The 19057-nt window shown below is 42.7% G+C and overlaps 1 protein-coding gene across 3 annotated transcripts in view; it reads right to left on the minus strand.

Annotated features, from left to right (window-relative positions):
• The window catches only part of ankrd11 (ankyrin repeat domain 11), a 75333-nt gene that overhangs the window by 12579 nt on the left and 43697 nt on the right, over positions 1–19057 (minus strand). For all 3 annotated transcript variants that reach the window (XM_086107713.1, XM_086107714.1, XM_086107712.1), the window contains exons 3-7: positions 8625–8770; positions 6894–7026; positions 1079–1252; positions 304–504; positions 43–185 (exon numbers count right to left, since the gene is read on the minus strand). In XM_086107713.1, the coding sequence (XP_085963839.1) occupies positions 43–185; positions 304–504; positions 1079–1252; positions 6894–7026; positions 8625–8711 (738 nt within the window). In that variant the 5' untranslated portion in view covers positions 8712–8770. The remainder of the gene's footprint in view (positions 1–42; positions 186–303; positions 505–1078; positions 1253–6893; positions 7027–8624; positions 8771–19057) is intronic.

The raw sequence follows: 19057 nt of genomic DNA on the forward strand, positions 1-19057 counted from the left end.
AACTGAGTTGCATTAAAAAAGGAAGAAAAAAAACAAATTAACCTTAAAATGTCCATTATTGGATGCATCGTGGAGAGGGGTGTCGTCATCCAAACCCTTGGTGTTGACCTCTGCTCCGGCTGCCAGCAGCTGCTTGGCCACATCGTAATATCCCCTGTTGCAAGCCTCATGCAATGCAGTCCAGCCTACGTACAATGAGAACAAATATTTGTACCTGCGCCAAAAGTCACTTGCTTTGCAGCGGTAGATTACAATAGCATAAAAGCCAAAGAAAAAAAAAAGACTATAAAATCAGTCTCTCACCTGCAAAGTCTTTTACATTCACATCTGCTCCTTCGCTGATGAGTTCCTTAATGCGGCGTACCTCACCACGAATTGCTGCCCTGTGCAGCCGAGTCTCTCCTCGCTCATTTCTTTTATTTACTTTATCTTTGGTTTTAGATGCAGAGTTTGGCGTTCCTTTCTGACCTAGACTGGACTGTGACTGGTGCTTTGGTGTTGTGTCTGTTAACAGAAAAAAAAAAGACCAAATTATTACATTCGATACATTAAACAGATTGATTATGGAGACTTTCATTTTTTCCAGTAAGTGCTGCACTGTTGTTTGCCTTTTGGCCACAGCGTGGCATCATCACACTAAGAATTGGCAGAGGAATTTGATGCATTTGCGCTAACCAGTATTTCCCAACATTTAGAAGATCGGGCCAGTGCCTTTGATTCCTGAATTTGCTCGCTAATTCAGCCAAATGATATTTGAAACTGTCATGTGCATGCCTCGGGTCATGCATCAAATGGATTTCCAGGAATATATATTTCCTTTTCAAACGGTATTTGAAGGAAGAGTGTTTGATTTACAAACACATATGCTACTAAGTATAGAAATCAGACACTGTGGATTCTGTTTATGTAACTAATGCATGGATAAGGGAGGAATGAAGAACTCTCATTGGCCTACCTACAATTCTCTGTAACGATGTTTAATGTCATTGCTATTCTGTAAAACGGCATTTGCCAATACCTCCTTAATCCTCTTCCCTAGTGTGCAACATAAGACGTGGTCTCCATGATAAGCACGCACCTGGACTGTTTACGGACTCCTCAGCAGTCATTTGCATGAGCAGGGCCACCTGCTGCCGCTCGGAGAGAGGGTACCCTGCCCGGATGCCCGGCATCCCCATTCCAAACGGCAAGCCTGCCTTCCGGGTGTTTGTGGGCTCCTTTTTAATGCGCTTCCGCTCTGGACCTGGTTTCTCTGTGGTGGGGGGGAAAAAAGTGCATGTAATTTTAGTGGCTAATAAGGACACACAGGAACAGGCAGAAGTGAGTATGAAATGGTTTACTGATAAAACTGCCAAAATTTGAGACAGCATTATTGTTGCAAATTAGTCATTCTGTCTTTCTGAGTGTAGTCGTTAAGGCTCTGCAAAAGACATAAAAGAACAAGAGGAGGATGTGACTCTGAAAACAAATATGTCAGACAGATACATAAATTCGGGTGCTGCCAAAGATGAAGGCTGCCTGGGTGATGGCGATATACTGAAAGTTGCAGTGTGTGTGTGTGTATTTGTGTTTCATTAATGAGACTACAGATGGAAAAGTAAAAAGTGACTGAAAAGTTGTTGGTCTGAGGTGGGCAGCTGGTGTTGGTAGGGGTACAAATGTCATGTGAATTGTTTATAAAACTAACTTCATGAACTTGCTATAACTTTCTTGGCAATCAAGTAAATTTGGTGGGGTCATGCATGCATTGAGGAAACCCCCCCCCCCCCAAACATTTTGGTTGCCATTGACCGTAATTTTCGGATCATAAGGTGGATTTAAAATGTTTTGATTTCCCCAAAAATCAACCGTGCACCTCAATGCCGCTTACTTGACATCAGGAGAACTGAAGCCACCGACGGCCATCTTACTTTGCCAGCTCCAAATCCCGTCTAAATGATTTCTCAGCAGTGTTTTGGTATTATTTTCCATCTGTATGGCAAAATACTACTGGGTGTGTCATACGGTTGTGCCAATAGGTCTGGCTCTCTGTCTCTCTAAAATTCTTATGAAATAATCCCACGTTATCTTTTTGTTTTGAAGTGACAAAGAGTGGTTGCAGAAAAGTGTTCATATCCCATCTGCCCCTTTAAAAGGACGGACGGCCTCAACAGGGCATCAGGCGGCATGTTTATGTTTCCGAGCCAATCAGTAGAAGTCAGGAAGAGGGTGTGACTTGGCAGAACCACAGTTATTACGAAATATAGATGGTGTACACTCAATTCGACACAGCCTTGCCAAGGTCACCACATGCCTGCCGGCCTTCGTGCCTGCCAGTCTGAATGGAGACCCTGCTACGGGAAAAAAGCAGCTGCTCGACAAAGGCACACCCAGCAATTATTTTCGGCAGCGACATACCATCCCATGACCCTTGGATAGGACTCCAGCTACTCATCATGACCGTGACATCTGATCTTTGAGCATACAAAACATTACAAACAGAATTTTAAGATCCAGACAGAGAGCCAGAAACATTTTCAGAATCAAACAGGGATCTGCTAAGGCACCAGTGGACTTGTCTGAGCCTGATTCTCCTCTGACTTTTCTTGTTACAACACAATACTGCCCGATGCCAAGGCCACTGAGGGGGGGGTAGGCTACTGTCAGCAATCACACCTCAAAAAAGCAACTTTTGCTTTTACTTTTATGAAATGGGACATACTTTTGTCACTAGTTAAAATTTGCCGAACCTTTCGGGACATCTGTGAACGCTTTCAGCTCACGCACTCCCACCCCTCTTTGATAAACCCTCAAATGCTCTCCAAAGCAGTCGCCATTTAGACACATTCCTTCTGCCAAGACTTGAACGGGGGGAACCACAGAAGCAGTCAAAACATGTTTTGGGAGCAGCAGGACAGAGAAAGTGCTACGCTAGCGCTTTCGGAGTGTGTTTACAAGACTGCTAGCCCGAAAGCCGCTGAAATTACTTGAATGCACAAAAACAGAGGCAATCATATCTTATAACGCTTTGAGGCACCGGGATGAAAGCTGCAACTACCAGTCTGTAAATCTGACGACTTGAATCGCTGTTCTACAAATCCAAGTGCAGCTGGGATAGAATAGCACACCGGATTCTCATTTAACGAGAATTACATAATCAGTCTTTTTATACAGTAACCCGACGCCATTTAAAGAGCTTGTCGTTTTCCAAACGCTGATGAATAATCCCGTTTATTCTTCTAATATCCCTATAGGTGAAGATTGCACGACTGTCTGTGTCCTATGTGTTGTGTTGTGTTATTTTTGTTATTTTGACTTCAAAATGGCGCCGCGAGAGTGGCTGCCTTTCCAGCAGCTCCTATATTTTGTTGTTCTACTTCTTCCTTTCATAACTTTGCTGCTGTGAATTGGGAATTTCTCCATTGCGAGACTAATAAAGGTTTTCTTATCTTATACATCGAAGAAAGCCAATTAAGACATCGTGGTGAATGAAGTGTTAAACTGAATGCTATTCAAATACGATTCCTATAGACAAGTTTAACATGCGGCAAATCACTTTAAAGGGACAACTTTTGGAAAATGGACTTTTTAATGGCTTCTTCTCAACAAATAGTTGGGTCTCTGGGCTGCCTGCCCATCCACCATCAACAAAACAACCGCTGAAATATTTTGGTTTCTGATTAGACGATTTTGTAAAAATGCGTCTGAGCGAACCATTCTGCACCTCGTAGTTGACATAACCACCTCCACACTGTTCCGCTGCCAAACAAGCAAACCATTTGCAGACAGAAATGCCGTCGCAACATACAGACAGGTAACATTATAACATGAGCAATACTCAAAGGCATCCTGTGTATACTTCCCAATAAAGTTAGTCGTAAGTCAGATTGTAATAATGCAAACAAATCTGTGGCTCTCACGCAAACAAAATGTAAAACTTTACTATTCAAGAGCCTAACTTATCTTGACACTCGATAAATCAGTCAGTAAATAAAATACACACATCTATGAACCAACCAAAACGACGTTTCCCATCCCTTCCCCCACCCGCCACATTGTGCTGACTTTGTGAGATGAAAATTGCCACCTACTACATTGCGATGCCGATTTGAATTGCGTAACTTGTTCAGCCCGAGGGATGACACAGGTGAGCTTCCAAAACGGGAGACAAAACTCAAGTGTAGGCCGGCACAAACACTGGCTCGGCTCGTACTTTCTGTCACAAAGAACCGCCTTAACCAGCTTGACCACATCTGTCTGACCGCGCCACTTCACGGTTTGACAATGATTTTCTTGGGGAACTCAAACTGTGAAAACAGGAAGTCGAGGCAGAAGAGACAGGAAATGGCTAACAGGATGTTTTGTTTTTCAATGCTTTGCACTGAAAAAGAGAGTCATGCTGCACACAAGTATACATTTAGCCACGCGGCGTGTAACACTACAGTTTTATCACAGCAGGTGCCTGGGAAGAGAAACAAAGGAAAAATGTTAGGAAGTGACAGGCACCTGAGTGGAACAATGTGTGGACTACACATCAGCGTAAATCACAAAAAACCCCAAAAAAACTCACTCACGGGCTAAGCAAGACAGTTTAGCAGCATTGGAAGGGGCTGACGACCTGAGAAACAGGATGCAAACACCCCAATGGAGAAGTTTCCGGAAGGTTCATAGTCGCAACAGCAATAGCAGAATGCAATGATGGCGAGCAGCTCAGAAATATTTGCCCTGCCAATTTCATCAAAGATGTCACCTTGTGATCCTTATTATTATGCGGCAAGATAATGACCCAAAGCGCAATTAATATATTTGGACTCCCTATCCCCAGGAAGTGGGGAACAACAAATCAGGATTTTTGAGCAGGCTGAACTATATCGCCAATGCATAATTCATTTCAGATCAAATCACAAATGAAACAAGCGATGAGATGTGGCTTGGTAATGGCTGAAGCCTGTGACATCAAAGTTGACATTTATGTCAGACGGGCCAGACGGTGACATAGCGGGACAACAATTAGAAAAGGTCGGACAAAGAGCCTACAAAACGGATATACTGAAAGCTAAAATTGACAAAAATATATTTGGTGGGGAATACTGCTTGCACAAAAAAAAAAAAAAAAAAAAAAAGAAGACCCTTTTGCTACAATCCCTTCTCCGTTCGGCTGACAAGTTTCAGCGAAAAATATCCACCTAGCCCCGAGAGATTCTCTAAGACAGAGGTGTCAAACTCAAGGCCCGGGGGCCACATCTGGCCCACCACATCATTTTATGTGGCCCACAAAAGCAAATCAAACATGTCAACTTCCATGTTGCTTTCTAAAATCTCTACCAAAATTTAAAATTCTCATATGTCATAAATAAGAGACATATTATATTGTAAGCATTTTCTTCTAACCAAACCCCTCATTACAGTAACTTAAAGAAAAGTGGAAGAAACCGTTATTTACTTTTTAAAAAAAATTGGTTTCAGTCATAACAACCCTCCAAGGGAAATGATAACTAAAGTGTGACCCACGACAAAAATGAGTTTGACAGCGCTGCTCGAAGACAACCCATCAAAATCAAGGTGATGTTTCAAACTGCATCCTTTGCCTTAAAGGCTTAACTTAAATAGCTCAAACAGAATATTATTTGCGGTAAGAACAGTGTGGGCAGTAGACTAGGTCAGGTACGTTAGTTTTTTTTTTTTTAAGGCCACAAAGACGGGACACTTTGCCACTCTTTGCTCACATCGCTACTTTTATGGTATCATAGGTGTTGCCGTGGAGTGACAGAAAATTTATATCAAGGGCTGAATGACAATGCAGCGCAATTTGCAGGACGTTAGCATCCTAAAAGGCAGTCAAGCTATTGTTCTTCGGATGAATGGTCACACCCTCCTTGTGGACATAAAACCTCTCTTTAAGAATGCAAAAGTACAGCAAAAAGGAAAATAGCTGAAGGACCATGACTTGAACACGGGGACCGACACTTAAATCCAACATTAAAAGGAGAAAGGTGTAGGCTGCGAATGTGATACAAACACACAACACAGGGCTGCAGAATGCCAATCAAATAACCACTCGGGAGTCACAACCATAACGCATGAGCAAGGTGATACGGATCTTGACCGAAAACACAAAGAGCGCCCAAATACACACGCGTGCACACGCGTATATGGGCCTGCCCCGTTTTTCATTCTTGACTGGAATGGAAAGCTTTTCAAAAGTGCAATTACAGAACATAAAGCAAAGTAGCGACTCAGCCAAAGTAGATGATGAAGGCAGTGAGCAAAGCCTCTGAGCTGGATGGAACATTATTCACAAACTAAATTGTGAACCCTTCAAATCCCAAAGTCAAACAAGCACAAGCAATAGTCCTTCCTTTGCTAATTAAAGAAAACACCAAGCTGAGCTTGACCAAAGCCAGGTCTGGTCATACGAGTACGTTCCACAAATCTGGCCTTATGCTCTTCTATCAACTTGTGATGATATGAAAAATCTTAAAAGAAATTACTTCTTCCCAGAAAATGAACTCGTAACTCAGTTACTGCCTTGTAAAAGTAATTAGTTACTCGGCAAAGTAATTGTCTTTTTATTTATCTTATTTTATTTTATTTTTCAAATTATGATCTACCTGGAGTTTGGGTGGTCTTCCCGTGCCTGCGTGGGTTTTCTCCGGGTACTCCGGTTTCCTCCCACATTGCAAAAATATGCATGGCAGGTGAATAGAACACTCGAAATTGTCGAATTGTGAGCGCGGACGTTTTTTTTGTCTATGTGTGCCCTGCTATTGGCTGGCAATCAGGTCAGGTGTGCACCCCGCCGACTGCCCGAAGACCGCTGGGATAGGCTCCAGCACGCCCGCCGCGACCCTCGCGAGGATGAGCGCATTAGAAAATGGATGGATGGAGGGCTATAATGGAATATAATCTCTTACCTGAGTCAGAATCTTTCTGGTCTCCATTTGCTCCAGTTGTAAATGGCAGTTTCCTTTTCGATGCCTTCTCTTTCATCTCTTTAACCCCATCACTGCGATCCAATTTGGGAGTCTTATTTGACAACACTTTCTCCTGTCAATGACATTCAGGGGATCGTTAGTGACCTCAGAATATAAACCGTGGATTAGAAAATGGACATCGAGATTACGAGGAGAGATTTGTGTCAGTTATTCACACAAGTACATCTGCCATTTTTACATGTTTTTCAGACCTATAAATTTGTATATTTGTGATTTTCACATGTTCCTGCTTTTGACTGTAAAATTGGACAAAATATGAAAAGTATAGCAACACATAACCAACACTTCCAGTTGTTCAGACCGTCAACAGTAACAAAGCAGTTTGGAACACAGAGAAATGATTGAGTTTTTAAAATGGTTCATGGGCCACACAATTTTAAATACGAGAAGCAAAAAAAATTATTTTGTATATTTTAGGATGCATCAGAGATCGGCCAAAAAGCAACTGGACTCGCTGGATGGGAACCGGATGATTCGTAGACTCTGCAGATGTACATCACCGCCTCATACAAATTATGCTTTTGTCTCTACCCACAGGGCATGTTTTCAATTATGCAGGGGCTCTCTAAACTCCTCCCCCTTGCCCTGCCCCAGTCACAAGACTATGATGTCATGGTACAGTAGAAACCAACAGCGTTCAGCTACAGTGAGCAGCTTCTCAGTTTACATTGGGCAAGACAAAGTCAGAACGTTGACGTGCCGTACGTGGAAGCAGGACACTTGAAGTTGCGTTATAAGCAAAAGGAGACACAACGGGTGATTATAAAACGCAAGCAGTAAGAGAGGTACATTTTAAAGCTATTTTGATTTCTATTTTTAAAGCTGTGACTGGATGTGCGCCTTCATATGACACCTTGCGGTCTCCAGCAGTGGCTGCTTTTTTCATTTCACTCTGCTTTCGACCCACCCTTGAGTGCTTCAGTAACACCCCCCCTCCACACACAAACACACACACACCTCCATGCCAGAGTCTGATGCAATCCTTTGCAGAGGGTTGTAAATCTATGCCTGCATAAACTGCACCTCTCTGTGCCTTGCTTCTTATTGCTACTGCTACCGCTTGTATCGAAACAGTTCTGCTCTTATGAAAACACCAGCGCGGCACGTGTCAAATTAGGGAAACGTTTCCTACACTGCATAGACATGACAAGGCCCAGACTGATAGGGATTTTCTCAGGCCTATCTCAATTCTGATATTTGGCAGAACAAAGGTGATAACCAATTAATCGGATGATTAATAAAGAAAAAAATACGATGAAAAACAAAAAACAAATAGCTTAGAGGGGGAAGTCAAGCCAAAAAAATTCTTCACAATATTTTTGGCGCAGCCCCACTAGTTGAAACCCCACATTCTGTTCATGTTGCGTTTGTGGAATAGGAGTTAAGCAGCAAAATCCACCCGTGTTTGTCTGCCATGGGGGGCGGCCAATTTGTCAGTTGTCGTCAACTGAAAATGACATCACAGTTGCTTGTGGCTCAGGTAACGACCAATCCTGGCTCCGCTTCAGAAAACAAGTGAACGGTGATTGGTCGTTGTCTGAGCTCTGAGCAACTGCGATGTCATTTTCGATTGGCAGAAAGTGGCAAAATGGTCGCCCACAGAGATTTTTTTCCCAGCAATCTGTGTGCCTGTGGTTTTATCTTGCTTACCTTCTTCCCACCCTGCTTTTCCACCATGTCGGTGTTAAGTGGGAAGTGGTCCAGCTGGGGGGTTTTAGAACCCCCACCTTTGGGCATCGTTCAGCTCTCCCCACGCCAAGCTTCATTCACGCTGCCATTGCATCGTCATCAACCGTCTGGAAGGAAAAAAGGGGAGGTTATCACCTGACCATTCGAGGTTTCACATTTAGATACACGCCAGACCAGGCACCAGTTGGCAGTGCATCAAGGGCTCGCCATTGAAGCCATTCAAACATTTGTAAGCAAGTCTTCTGCTTTGCAAATTTGTAAAGAATCAGACTGATGTGCTTCATGGCCCAATGTTGCAAACATACAGAAATGTTAGTTCGTTAACAGTGGCGTACATTTCAAATTAGGCTTCGAATTTACAATTTGGTTTCTCTACATTCTTTGCTAGTCTGCAAAACCATACACAAAAACGCTGACAACCGAAGTTACATGTGAGAGATGTCAATTATTTAAATTGTATTTCGAAAAAAAATTCACACAACAGACACACTGACTGATACAAGCGGCAGACATTTCTGACATGTGCTGATCATGATAGTACATCGCACTGTGGTGCAAGTGTCATAGGGCTGCGCCATTCTTCTGCTTGTGTTCGACAACAATCTCTACTTTACCTTCCTTCATGAGGAGAGGTCTGCTTCTCAGGGTCATGAATTAATCATGCATTTCATCCCTCAGCGCTCTCCTCCACAACACACACTCTCTCTTTTGACTGCATTCAACCATAATCATCCTTGTGACTGAGTGAGTGCACAGATGAGACCACGGCTGTATCGGGGGTTTTTTTTCCCCCCTCTTCCCCTCTGTTCAGAGACACTGGCACTCCTATCCTCACTGGCGCCGCTTCCATCTCGCCTAACCCCCACCCCTTCTCTTCCTTCTGCAGTTATCCTATTCAAAGACTGCTATTTATATCCCCCCTCCCCCGTCAAGTCAAAATAGAAAGCCAGCCAACCAAGAGACGCTAACAGCTACAGAGGTTGAACTGCTCCCCTTTTGCTGGTACATGCTAAGAGAGACCAACAAGACACATCAGATCATGGCACTTCTTGTCGACTTCCTGTTGACCTAAACTCCAGCGGCCCCAGCCAAGAAAAAAAAGCCATTGTAAAGCCTCCCCCAAGTAGAAGATCTGGAAGACACTCATGTTCCAGATTTCCAACAGTGAAGATGTTTTTTCCTGTGATCACTAGTACATGTAAGGCACAGCAGCACAGTGAGATGGTTTCATAAAATAAAACAAGTTTGAAGGAAGAAATAAATAAATAAAATAAACACAAAAGATATAATAAACAAGCATTTTTCGACATGATGACATGATCACAGCTCAGCAGTTCATAATATTACACCGTTGGTTCCTGAGAGGTTATTTATGGACTATTTTAAGTGCTTGTTTGTAAAGTGACTCCAGTGGCTTCAGTAATATAGAATGCGTACTGGACCAGCTTACAGTACGAGCTATGAGACATGATCACTGAGAAAAAAATATACCTTCACTGTCAACAGCAGCAGCGAGTCTCTAATGAGTCTAAACTTTGACAGCATGAACTTTATCGTATTGCATACTTTGTAAGGTCTGAAGCTGAGATGTGAGTCAATGTGTAGTCCCAAGAATTTGTATTTGCTAACACCTTGTAGCCTCTCTCTAGAGACAAAAATATCTGGATTTATAATTGTTTTTGAAAAAACAAAAACAAAAAAACTGACGTTTTTGTGATATTTAACTGTAAACGTCGATTCAGCCAAGATATAATTTCCCGCATTGCATCAGTCAGTTTTGTCTTCCCATGCCACAGAATAACCGCATCATCTGCGTCACATGACTCTCACGCAGAAAGGGATCTCAATATACATGAAAAATAAAAGTGGGCCAAGGATGGAGCCTTGCAATACCCCGGTTAACTGTAAAACATTGGAAAAACTATCAATTTTAACTAGCGAGGAATGAGACGAAAGGTAGGATTTTATGAAAGTAAGACTGAAATGTAGTTGTTTCTTGACCAGAATTGAGTGATTAACAATTTCAAATGCTTTCCGCAGGTCAAGTAAGACAGCCCCCGAAGCACCATCCCCCACCCCTGCTTTGGCCCAAGAATGACTTGACTTTTCCAGCAAAGTAGCATGTGGCAATTTCTGTGGAATGATTAGCCCTGAAACCTAATAGCGTTGGATGTGTGAAAGGGCCTTTGTTAAGGTGGTAATTTATCCGCTTGGGGACCAGATTTTCAAATATTTTAGATACGGTGGTGGGTATTACACTGATGTACCGACATTTGATTTGATTACCAGCAAATGCATTCAATGATGATTAACTGAAAAAGCCAACAAATACATTTGACAAAACAGTTAAGGCACCAATTTATGACAACCGAGTTTCTCTCGTCCACAGATGCCCGCACACCCATACACACCTTCCTCCCCAGTTGCATTATCTCATCTTCCTGGAGCCACTCCCTCTGCGGTCAGACAGAGGCCGGCACTTCAGCATATTGCAGCATGCACCTATCACAGGTTTTAGTAGCAGTCTAGCTGCTCTGCTAAATAAACAATGGGATAGCTGACCTCCAAATGGAGCACTGCAGATTAGTAGCACCCCCACCCCCCAAAAAAAAAAAATCAATTTGGTGATCATAACATGTCAGTTTTGACGTTTCAAGTAACCTAGATTCAGAATTACATAAAATAGATACATACTGTAGCAGCAAATGAAAACTCCTGTGCTGGGCGATATGGAAAAATATATGAGGAGAATGGTATCTGTTCAGTTATTCATCAAAAGAAATAGACATCACACTATGCCTGTTTCCCTTCTTTCATTTTAAGTGACATCAACCCGATCCATACTAAATGAGAAATGCAGACAGTAGTGCTGCTATATTAAATGATCAAATGTAAAAAGAAGCATAATCTTGATGATGAATCCAAATGGTTTGAGGACAACATTAAAAAAGGGAATGAAATTCTGTTTGGGGATGAGTTGCTGTGTATTATAAGCAATACAGTGCAAAACAAAGAGGAAGCACGGATATTTACCTAAAAAAATTGAGAAAATTAGATTTTTTAACAGTATCTCAGAAGTGTTCAGATGTACAATCCAAAATCAAACTACAGTGTTCAACCCCCCTCCAAAAATATTGGAAAACTTGACGGAAAACATTTGGTTTTTGACATCAGATTATGAAGGCCGCAACTCTGATACGGTACTGAGTAGCTGGCAGCTCCACTCATTTTCCATGTGATCAAAAGTATTCAAACGCGACTGAGAAGTGTTTTGTTGTCCAGGTGTGTCCCATTATATTAATTACGACGCTAAGTTTCAAATTTGGGTTTTACCTGCGGGGCCTACATCCATTGCACCATTGACCAACTGCACCTGTGGATTACGGCGCCAGAGACTCCCCACACTGTGCATTCTAGCTATTTTTACATGCCCCTGTATATCGCTGGCATCAGGTGGAATCCCTGCATCGTCGAAATCATCGCTTTTCAATCGACCCTAAAAACAAGCCGGCATTTTAAATTTGTCGATACTTGGTAAAAAAAATTTCAATAAAATCACCACTGAACATGTGGACGAACCAATAGCATGGAGAAAAAATACAAAACTACCAAACCTGAATAAAATTGAAAAACCGTGACATAGGGGGCTTCGGCCGATTCAGATTTGGAATCGCAACTTCATTGAGTGCCGTTTTATGAAGACGTTAATGCAGTTTTGCAAACTGTTGGGTTTGCAACGCACCCAAAATGGGTCTGAAACCCCACTAATTGCAAATTACAGTAGAAGGGCATGCATTTCACCTACTAAAACAATAGACTGAAGGGAGTAACAGCACCAAAATAAACAAGTGAGAGAGGCTATGGTGATTACCTGGAAGTAAAAGCTGAACAGCTGACGTCTTCTCATGTTCATCTTTTGTTGTCAGACCCAAATGATTTCAGTCTACAGGAAGTGTACTCACCATTCCACTATGTTTGGCAGAGAGTATATAAGATACTGTATTTGCAACAAACCGCCATTTAATCACAAAATGTAATCTAAAAATCACACTGCTGAGAATTGCAGTTGTTTGCTTCGAGTACATGCCGCTCCTATCTCGTGACTGTCACTGTACACACAGCAACACACCTCCAATTTTCCACACTGACAGCTGAGCAGCACGGCAGCTGCAACCAGGGATGGGCTTGTTGATCTCCATGCGAATGTGCCCTGGTTGCCAATACTGCGTGTACTTGCACAATGCAATACACTTCAGAATTTTCACTTTGGCGGAAAGCATTTTCCAGTGTACATCGTGCCACGTTTAAGCTTCTTAAGTATTTCAGACATCACGGTCCCCTTTGATACCCCCTCCCCCCCCGTCCCTCCTTTGGATTAACCATTCTGGAAATTGAGAAATGGGTCTAAGAGTACATTTGGTGGGGTTGCGGAGCCATTTTGGGTAGGTTGCTAACACCTTGTTAAACATTCCATTAAAAATTTACAAGACTACATATCTGAATCGTCAATTAACAGTGTCGTACAAGTAACATCTCAAAAATAAAATCATTCGGGTACTCAACGTGACGGAAACCCAGCGGTATATGTATATGTAAACGTAGTTACGTACCTACGTCTATGTACAGCAGATCGGTATGCGTGTACTGTGGACCTCCACCTAATCGCGATCCTGCACCTGCAGATTCACTTACTCGTGGATTTTTCCCAATATTCTTGTGAAAGTTGTTCAGAAATCGTGGCTGAGTACTTTTTATCACTATTTAATTGATTCTCACCCAAGGATCTTATTCACAGAGGAAGGACATTCCCGAGTTGCTTGACTTCCTTCTTGGAAGGACCGCATCGTCTGCGAATGCAATGCGCAACTAATGACGGGCTTCACTGACCTACTATGAACACTCGATTTATGTTGCCGACAATGTGCTAGTTCAACTTGTTACCTAAATATAAGCTACAATTCAAACTAATCGGTCAAGCAAACCTCACCTCGGGTAAATACTGATGTGACCCGCCAAAGCAAAATGAGTCACAGTGACCCATATATCAGAAAGGAGGTTTTGGCAAAATCAAAAAGAGAATGAGCACAGCTTTATGTTAACCATGGCTCTACGCGACTCGTTATTACACATTACGCAACTTGAACGAACAGCAACAGAACAATCAGAGGCCAGTATTTTGGAGTCATGAACTCTAGCACAGCAAATGTTTGCTAAGCTACATTTCGCAGTGATTGTTCATCACAAATCCTGTGCATTCCCTAAATTAAGTTCATTTTGACAGTCACAGAATTCTTAAAATGAGTCTGAAATTAGCAAGAGGGAATCGTCGGGTTCATGCTGATGCCTGCATGTTTGGAATTCTCCGCGTGGATATCTTATCTACAGGCACGGCAAAGTCACGATTGGTTCTTTTGCTAGATTTTGCGATACCAACCGACTTTGTTGATGAGTGAGTGCCTTTTACATAATGTAAACATTTCAACAATGTTTACATTATGTAAAAGGCACGATTTCAAGTCAAATAGAATTGATGAAGTTTGACCCATCATTGCCTCGCATCCCCGAATCTACCTGTGCGAGTTACGACTCATTTTTCTCTGGCGCGTCACATCTGGTCATTCTCCCGAGCACACCTAATACTATTTGGCAGCTGTACGATGTTCAAAATAATGCAAAGTGACAGCTCAGAATGTTTTTTTGTTTTTTTTTGGGGTAAATTGTTTATTCAATGGATGGCCCATTTACAAACCTGTGAAACGGCAAATGAAGGATTCAATCAAATGCACGGACATTTCTGTTTGTTTGTGCTCTGTAATACTCGTGGCAGTGCGGGGAGAATGAACTCGAGAGGGACGAGAGCAGCAGAGAGCTCGGCTGTTTGGTGTGCAAATAGAGGCAGCCAGGCTCAGCTGCTGTATCCTGGCAACGAGAGCACAGCTCAGTCCCTGACCTGGGCCCATTCATCTCTCTGTCGACCTGGGCAGACAAATGAAACCAAGGCTGACACGTGAACACATGACAAAACCTACACAAGCACTTGGCAAGTGTACAGTGTCATATAGCCATGTTTGGTCTGCCCTTGAGGGAAGAGACTAGCCTTCTATTATCAAGACATTTCATAAACATAAATCATCACACCTTACAATATTTAATTTAGCCTTTTGCCTAAGCAACTCTCAGACGTAGAGAACGTCATTTCTGTCTACGCTCTACAAGACAACATTGACTCGGACCGGTTTTTAGAGCTCAGGGGGGCACATGAAATGCAGGAGGGGCTAATTGTTATTATTAACCCGACTGACAATGACTTATTTTTGTTGCCCTTATACCGTACTCTAATCACCCAGCATTGCCAGAGACAACATTTCGAGTACATAGACATGGACCCTGAGTGAATCGTACGACGACGTTGCAGTGAAGCGATCTGTAAACAAGCATCGTGATGGCCCTCCATGGCCTGCCCGTTGTGTCGGACGGTGCGTGGACATGAAACGTAAAGTGTTTGGCTGCGACGTCTGGAAGGAAAGAGAATCCACGCCCTCGATCGCATTCCCTATACGGAACACATCCATCCCTCTGTTCCATCTCATCCCGTAAATGCCTGTCGCCTGCTTGCCAGTCTGGTAAATCATGCCGTCTTTGCCAGTGACTTCACTCAGACAGTGGCAGGTTCCCAGCGTACGTACAGTCAGTAAATATATGCAGCAGGAATGCAGGAGGAAAAGGCGATCTTGTGTTTTTGGCGTTCTCTTCCCCATCAGTGCTATGACTCATCCCCCACACCTCATTTCTTCAACCTCTCCTCGATGAGTACTTTTCTCTCATCTGCTTTTGCCTCTATTCTCAACATCTCTCTCCACTCTTGCCAGAGAAACATGTGAGAGCATACACACATGGAAAGCCTGTTGCCTAGCAACTCAGGGTTAAAGACAGAAGCAGACATATCAGATAAGCTAGTAAAATAGCCGAAGATGAGGTGAGGGAAAACTCACAAAAGAGCGTCTCGGCAAAACACATTCATTACCATTCAGTCCATTTCTGGCCTTTTGAGTCACTGACCAAACAATTGTTTTCGGTAACCTCCGACATTGTGACAATTACAATTTTTCCAATCAACTGTCAACAAAAGCGAGAGATAGTAACAACGCCATTTGATATGCTTCCATTTTCCAATTCGCCAGCTAAAGTCTGATGCAAAGATGAGCAAAGACCAGTACCGGGGCTGGACAATTAAGTGGGTTTGTCGAATGATCATTTCTGGGGGCGTTTTTGAACAAACAGGTCATCTACACCCAGTGTCGTTCAAATATATGACAAGCATTTTTGGGGACTCCTAGTTATCATGCAGATTTTTTCCCCCAGCCTCTTTTGCGGGAATCAAACTTATTCAACGACTATTTTAATAATTTTAGAAATGTTTACAGCCTTTAACTTAATAATGTCACAATCCTCAGATTTTAGCCTCTAAAGAATAATCATTCTGCAATTTCTGTAATCCTTTGCGAAAACAGTCCAGTTTCTGGGAGCTTCAATCATAAGACAACTATAAGCATCTCCATTTACTTTGGAAGACAATGATCATGCTAGTATTTTTTATTGGGGGGTGGGGGTGATATGTACTTCAAATTGTATCTGATGATCCGATTAATCGATGGAATAATCGAGACGATCGATTCCTAAGCTAATGCTGGTCAATTTGTAAATATATTTGTACTTGGCGTTGCTCATCGAGCAGAGGGTGGGGAGAGGAGCCGCGTGGGCACACATGAACGGGGATAACGAGCAGCAGACATCCAGACGGGCAATTTGATTACAACAGAGAAAGACTCAACACACGCACACAACTAGGAAAACAAACATTTCAAACAGATCCTTACGGGCTAAGTGGCCTACACACGAGTGGGCGCAGCCTAGCTGGGGACCAAACAGAATGTTAATGCTGTCCTGGTGCAGAGGGGTGGAGAGAGTCAGGCTCCCAGATGAATTATAAATCACTGGGCAGGGCAGGATGGAGAGGATGGAGAGATGGAGGAATGAAAGCTCGGTCGAGAGTTCGGGGTGGTGCCGCCTTCAAGACGGCTCAGAGAATACAGTGATGCCACACTGAGCCGGTCCGAATGGAAATGGCACTGTATTCAATTGTCACATATTTTCTAATTTGACACATTAGGTCTGCTCGCATCATGTGGTCGGATCAAATACAAATGCTGTATTGATGAATGGAATTTGAGATTGCCTTTGCAAAGACCATCTTGACATCAGATAAGTGTGAATTCAATGGCAATAGCAACTGTGGCGTTTTCATGGTGCCAAGAGTTTGCAGTGGTGTCGAACTGGGCTGCGTCATAATGAGAGGCTGAGAAAGGGCTAATATTTTTTGGAGACCTCAATTCGCTAAATCAGACAAAACAAAAAAATAAAATACGAGGAACGGTTGCAAGTATGGGTAATTGTACACCAGCACTAGAAAGACCGGTGGAAAAAATACGGTGAGTAAATTCTTCGCTTAAGTAAAAATTGCATTTCTTGTTCTTAAAATTAACGTGACTGGAAAGGATTTATGCTGTTTATAATATGTAAATAAAGTGCATGGGCTTGCTGCAATTCGTTTTTGCCTTATACTATGCTAAGACTGATCATCTGGATAATCGATAATGTTGATATAACATGTTCATACCATTTAATCTGCAATGGAAAGTTAGTCCATGAGCAGATACGGTTAAAGACGGATAAAATCACAAAATCCAAGTAAGTGCTCAACTTCACCGAATTGAAGTTGCAAGAGCCAGGTGAGGGGACCAGCGACTCAAGAGTGTCGTGGCCGACCACACGCATTCATAAGGCAGCAATCAATAAACAAGCTATTTGAAGAGACAGACTTGAATTAGTGGTTTGGCCAAGTGTTATATAGAACCTAACTTGTCATTTATGAGACCACAGCACACATCAACTTCCATATGTCTTGCGCCATCTGAGTTTTCCTACAAACATGACCCAAGGTAAAACTTCAACTCAAAGATGGCAATATGTCCAACATTTTGCAACAACACATGACTAGTTTACTATATTGTCCTCTTATGTGTCTGCATTTAACGTAACGCTCTTCAGAGTTGCAAAGCCATAGCGATGTGCATTCCTTGCAACTATAGCAACACTTTGGGGGCGAAGGGGAGGGGTGGACAGCTTACGGATATTCTGAAGGGACCAACTTCACCATTGGGGTTTGCTGAAACAAATGCAGGTGATACAAGAAAAGAGTTTGTCGAGTTTGTAAAAAGAAAATCACTGGCTACCTTCATGGGAGACCTGACACAGGGACGCCCTTTTGGAGCATTTCAGTGCCAAAACAGCACTATCGTAGCACGCGTGTACCGTTTTAAAATGCTGCTCCAGATTCCTTTTCCTTGCCAATGCCATCGATACATTGCAGATCAAACCAACTTTGAATGACAATTTTTAAAAAAACAACAACAACAACAAAAACGCTCTCTCAACCACTCTGATCATAAGATGCAATTGTAGACTGCTGACCGCCAACAATTTCCTGTGATGCAGGTCGTGCGCCAGTTTCGCGGCAACCTAATTTTGTATTTTATTTGTTTTAAAATACTCTTTTTGTGCAGGTCAGACTGATAGTCTACACTGCACCCGAAGCATCCTAACACAAAAATACATAATAACTTGAACACAAACACAAACATCCATTTCCCCCGTACACCCTCGGCGTTAGACTTAGGACCAGTCCACGGACTACTGGTTGACCATGATCAGTTGATATACAAAGCAAAGCAACTCGACTGCCATTTTGAAGCAGCATTTGTTTATTTCTTAAGATGAACGGCGAGTGTGTGTGTGTGCATGTGTGTTCTCCGCCTCCACAATGGAAAGTCTAATAATTGAACATGCCCCTTCCCAGGGGGAATGAGTCTTCCGGTGTTCAAGGTAACGTTTTGGCAAATGGGATACATACACATCCACTTTGAGACGACAAGTGAAAACATATGCATGCAATTATACCAATTAAAGCCAAAACAGCGTGCGGCCTCAACACAGGGGTGACACAAACTGTTTTTTTTTTATGTGAGAAAAGTTTGTGTATATATATTTATTCCCAAGAAGACTCTGGCTCTCCATCTGCGTGCTGGCATGAAAAGTGGCGGTGCCATGTCATAGCGCAAAGAGAAATTTTTACTTTCCCTCGTGCAAACGTGCCCCATGATTTAGTTTGGAGCAGGGATCTTCAATTCAAATTCAGAGGGTTCTGGTGGCAAGGCATTTCTTAGGGCAAAGGTCCAGACCTCAAAGTATTTCCACAAGATGGCTATGCATCCATTCTCTGCATCGCTGCTCACAGGGGTCATGGGTGTGCTGGAGCCTTTCCCAGCTGACTTTGG

The sequence above is a fragment of the Hippocampus guttulatus genome, chromosome 3 (assembly GCF_054856545.1).
Source record: "Hippocampus guttulatus isolate MCC_2025c chromosome 3, RoL_Hgut_1.0, whole genome shotgun sequence".
Lineage (NCBI taxonomy): Eukaryota > Metazoa > Chordata > Actinopteri > Syngnathiformes > Syngnathidae > Hippocampus > Hippocampus guttulatus.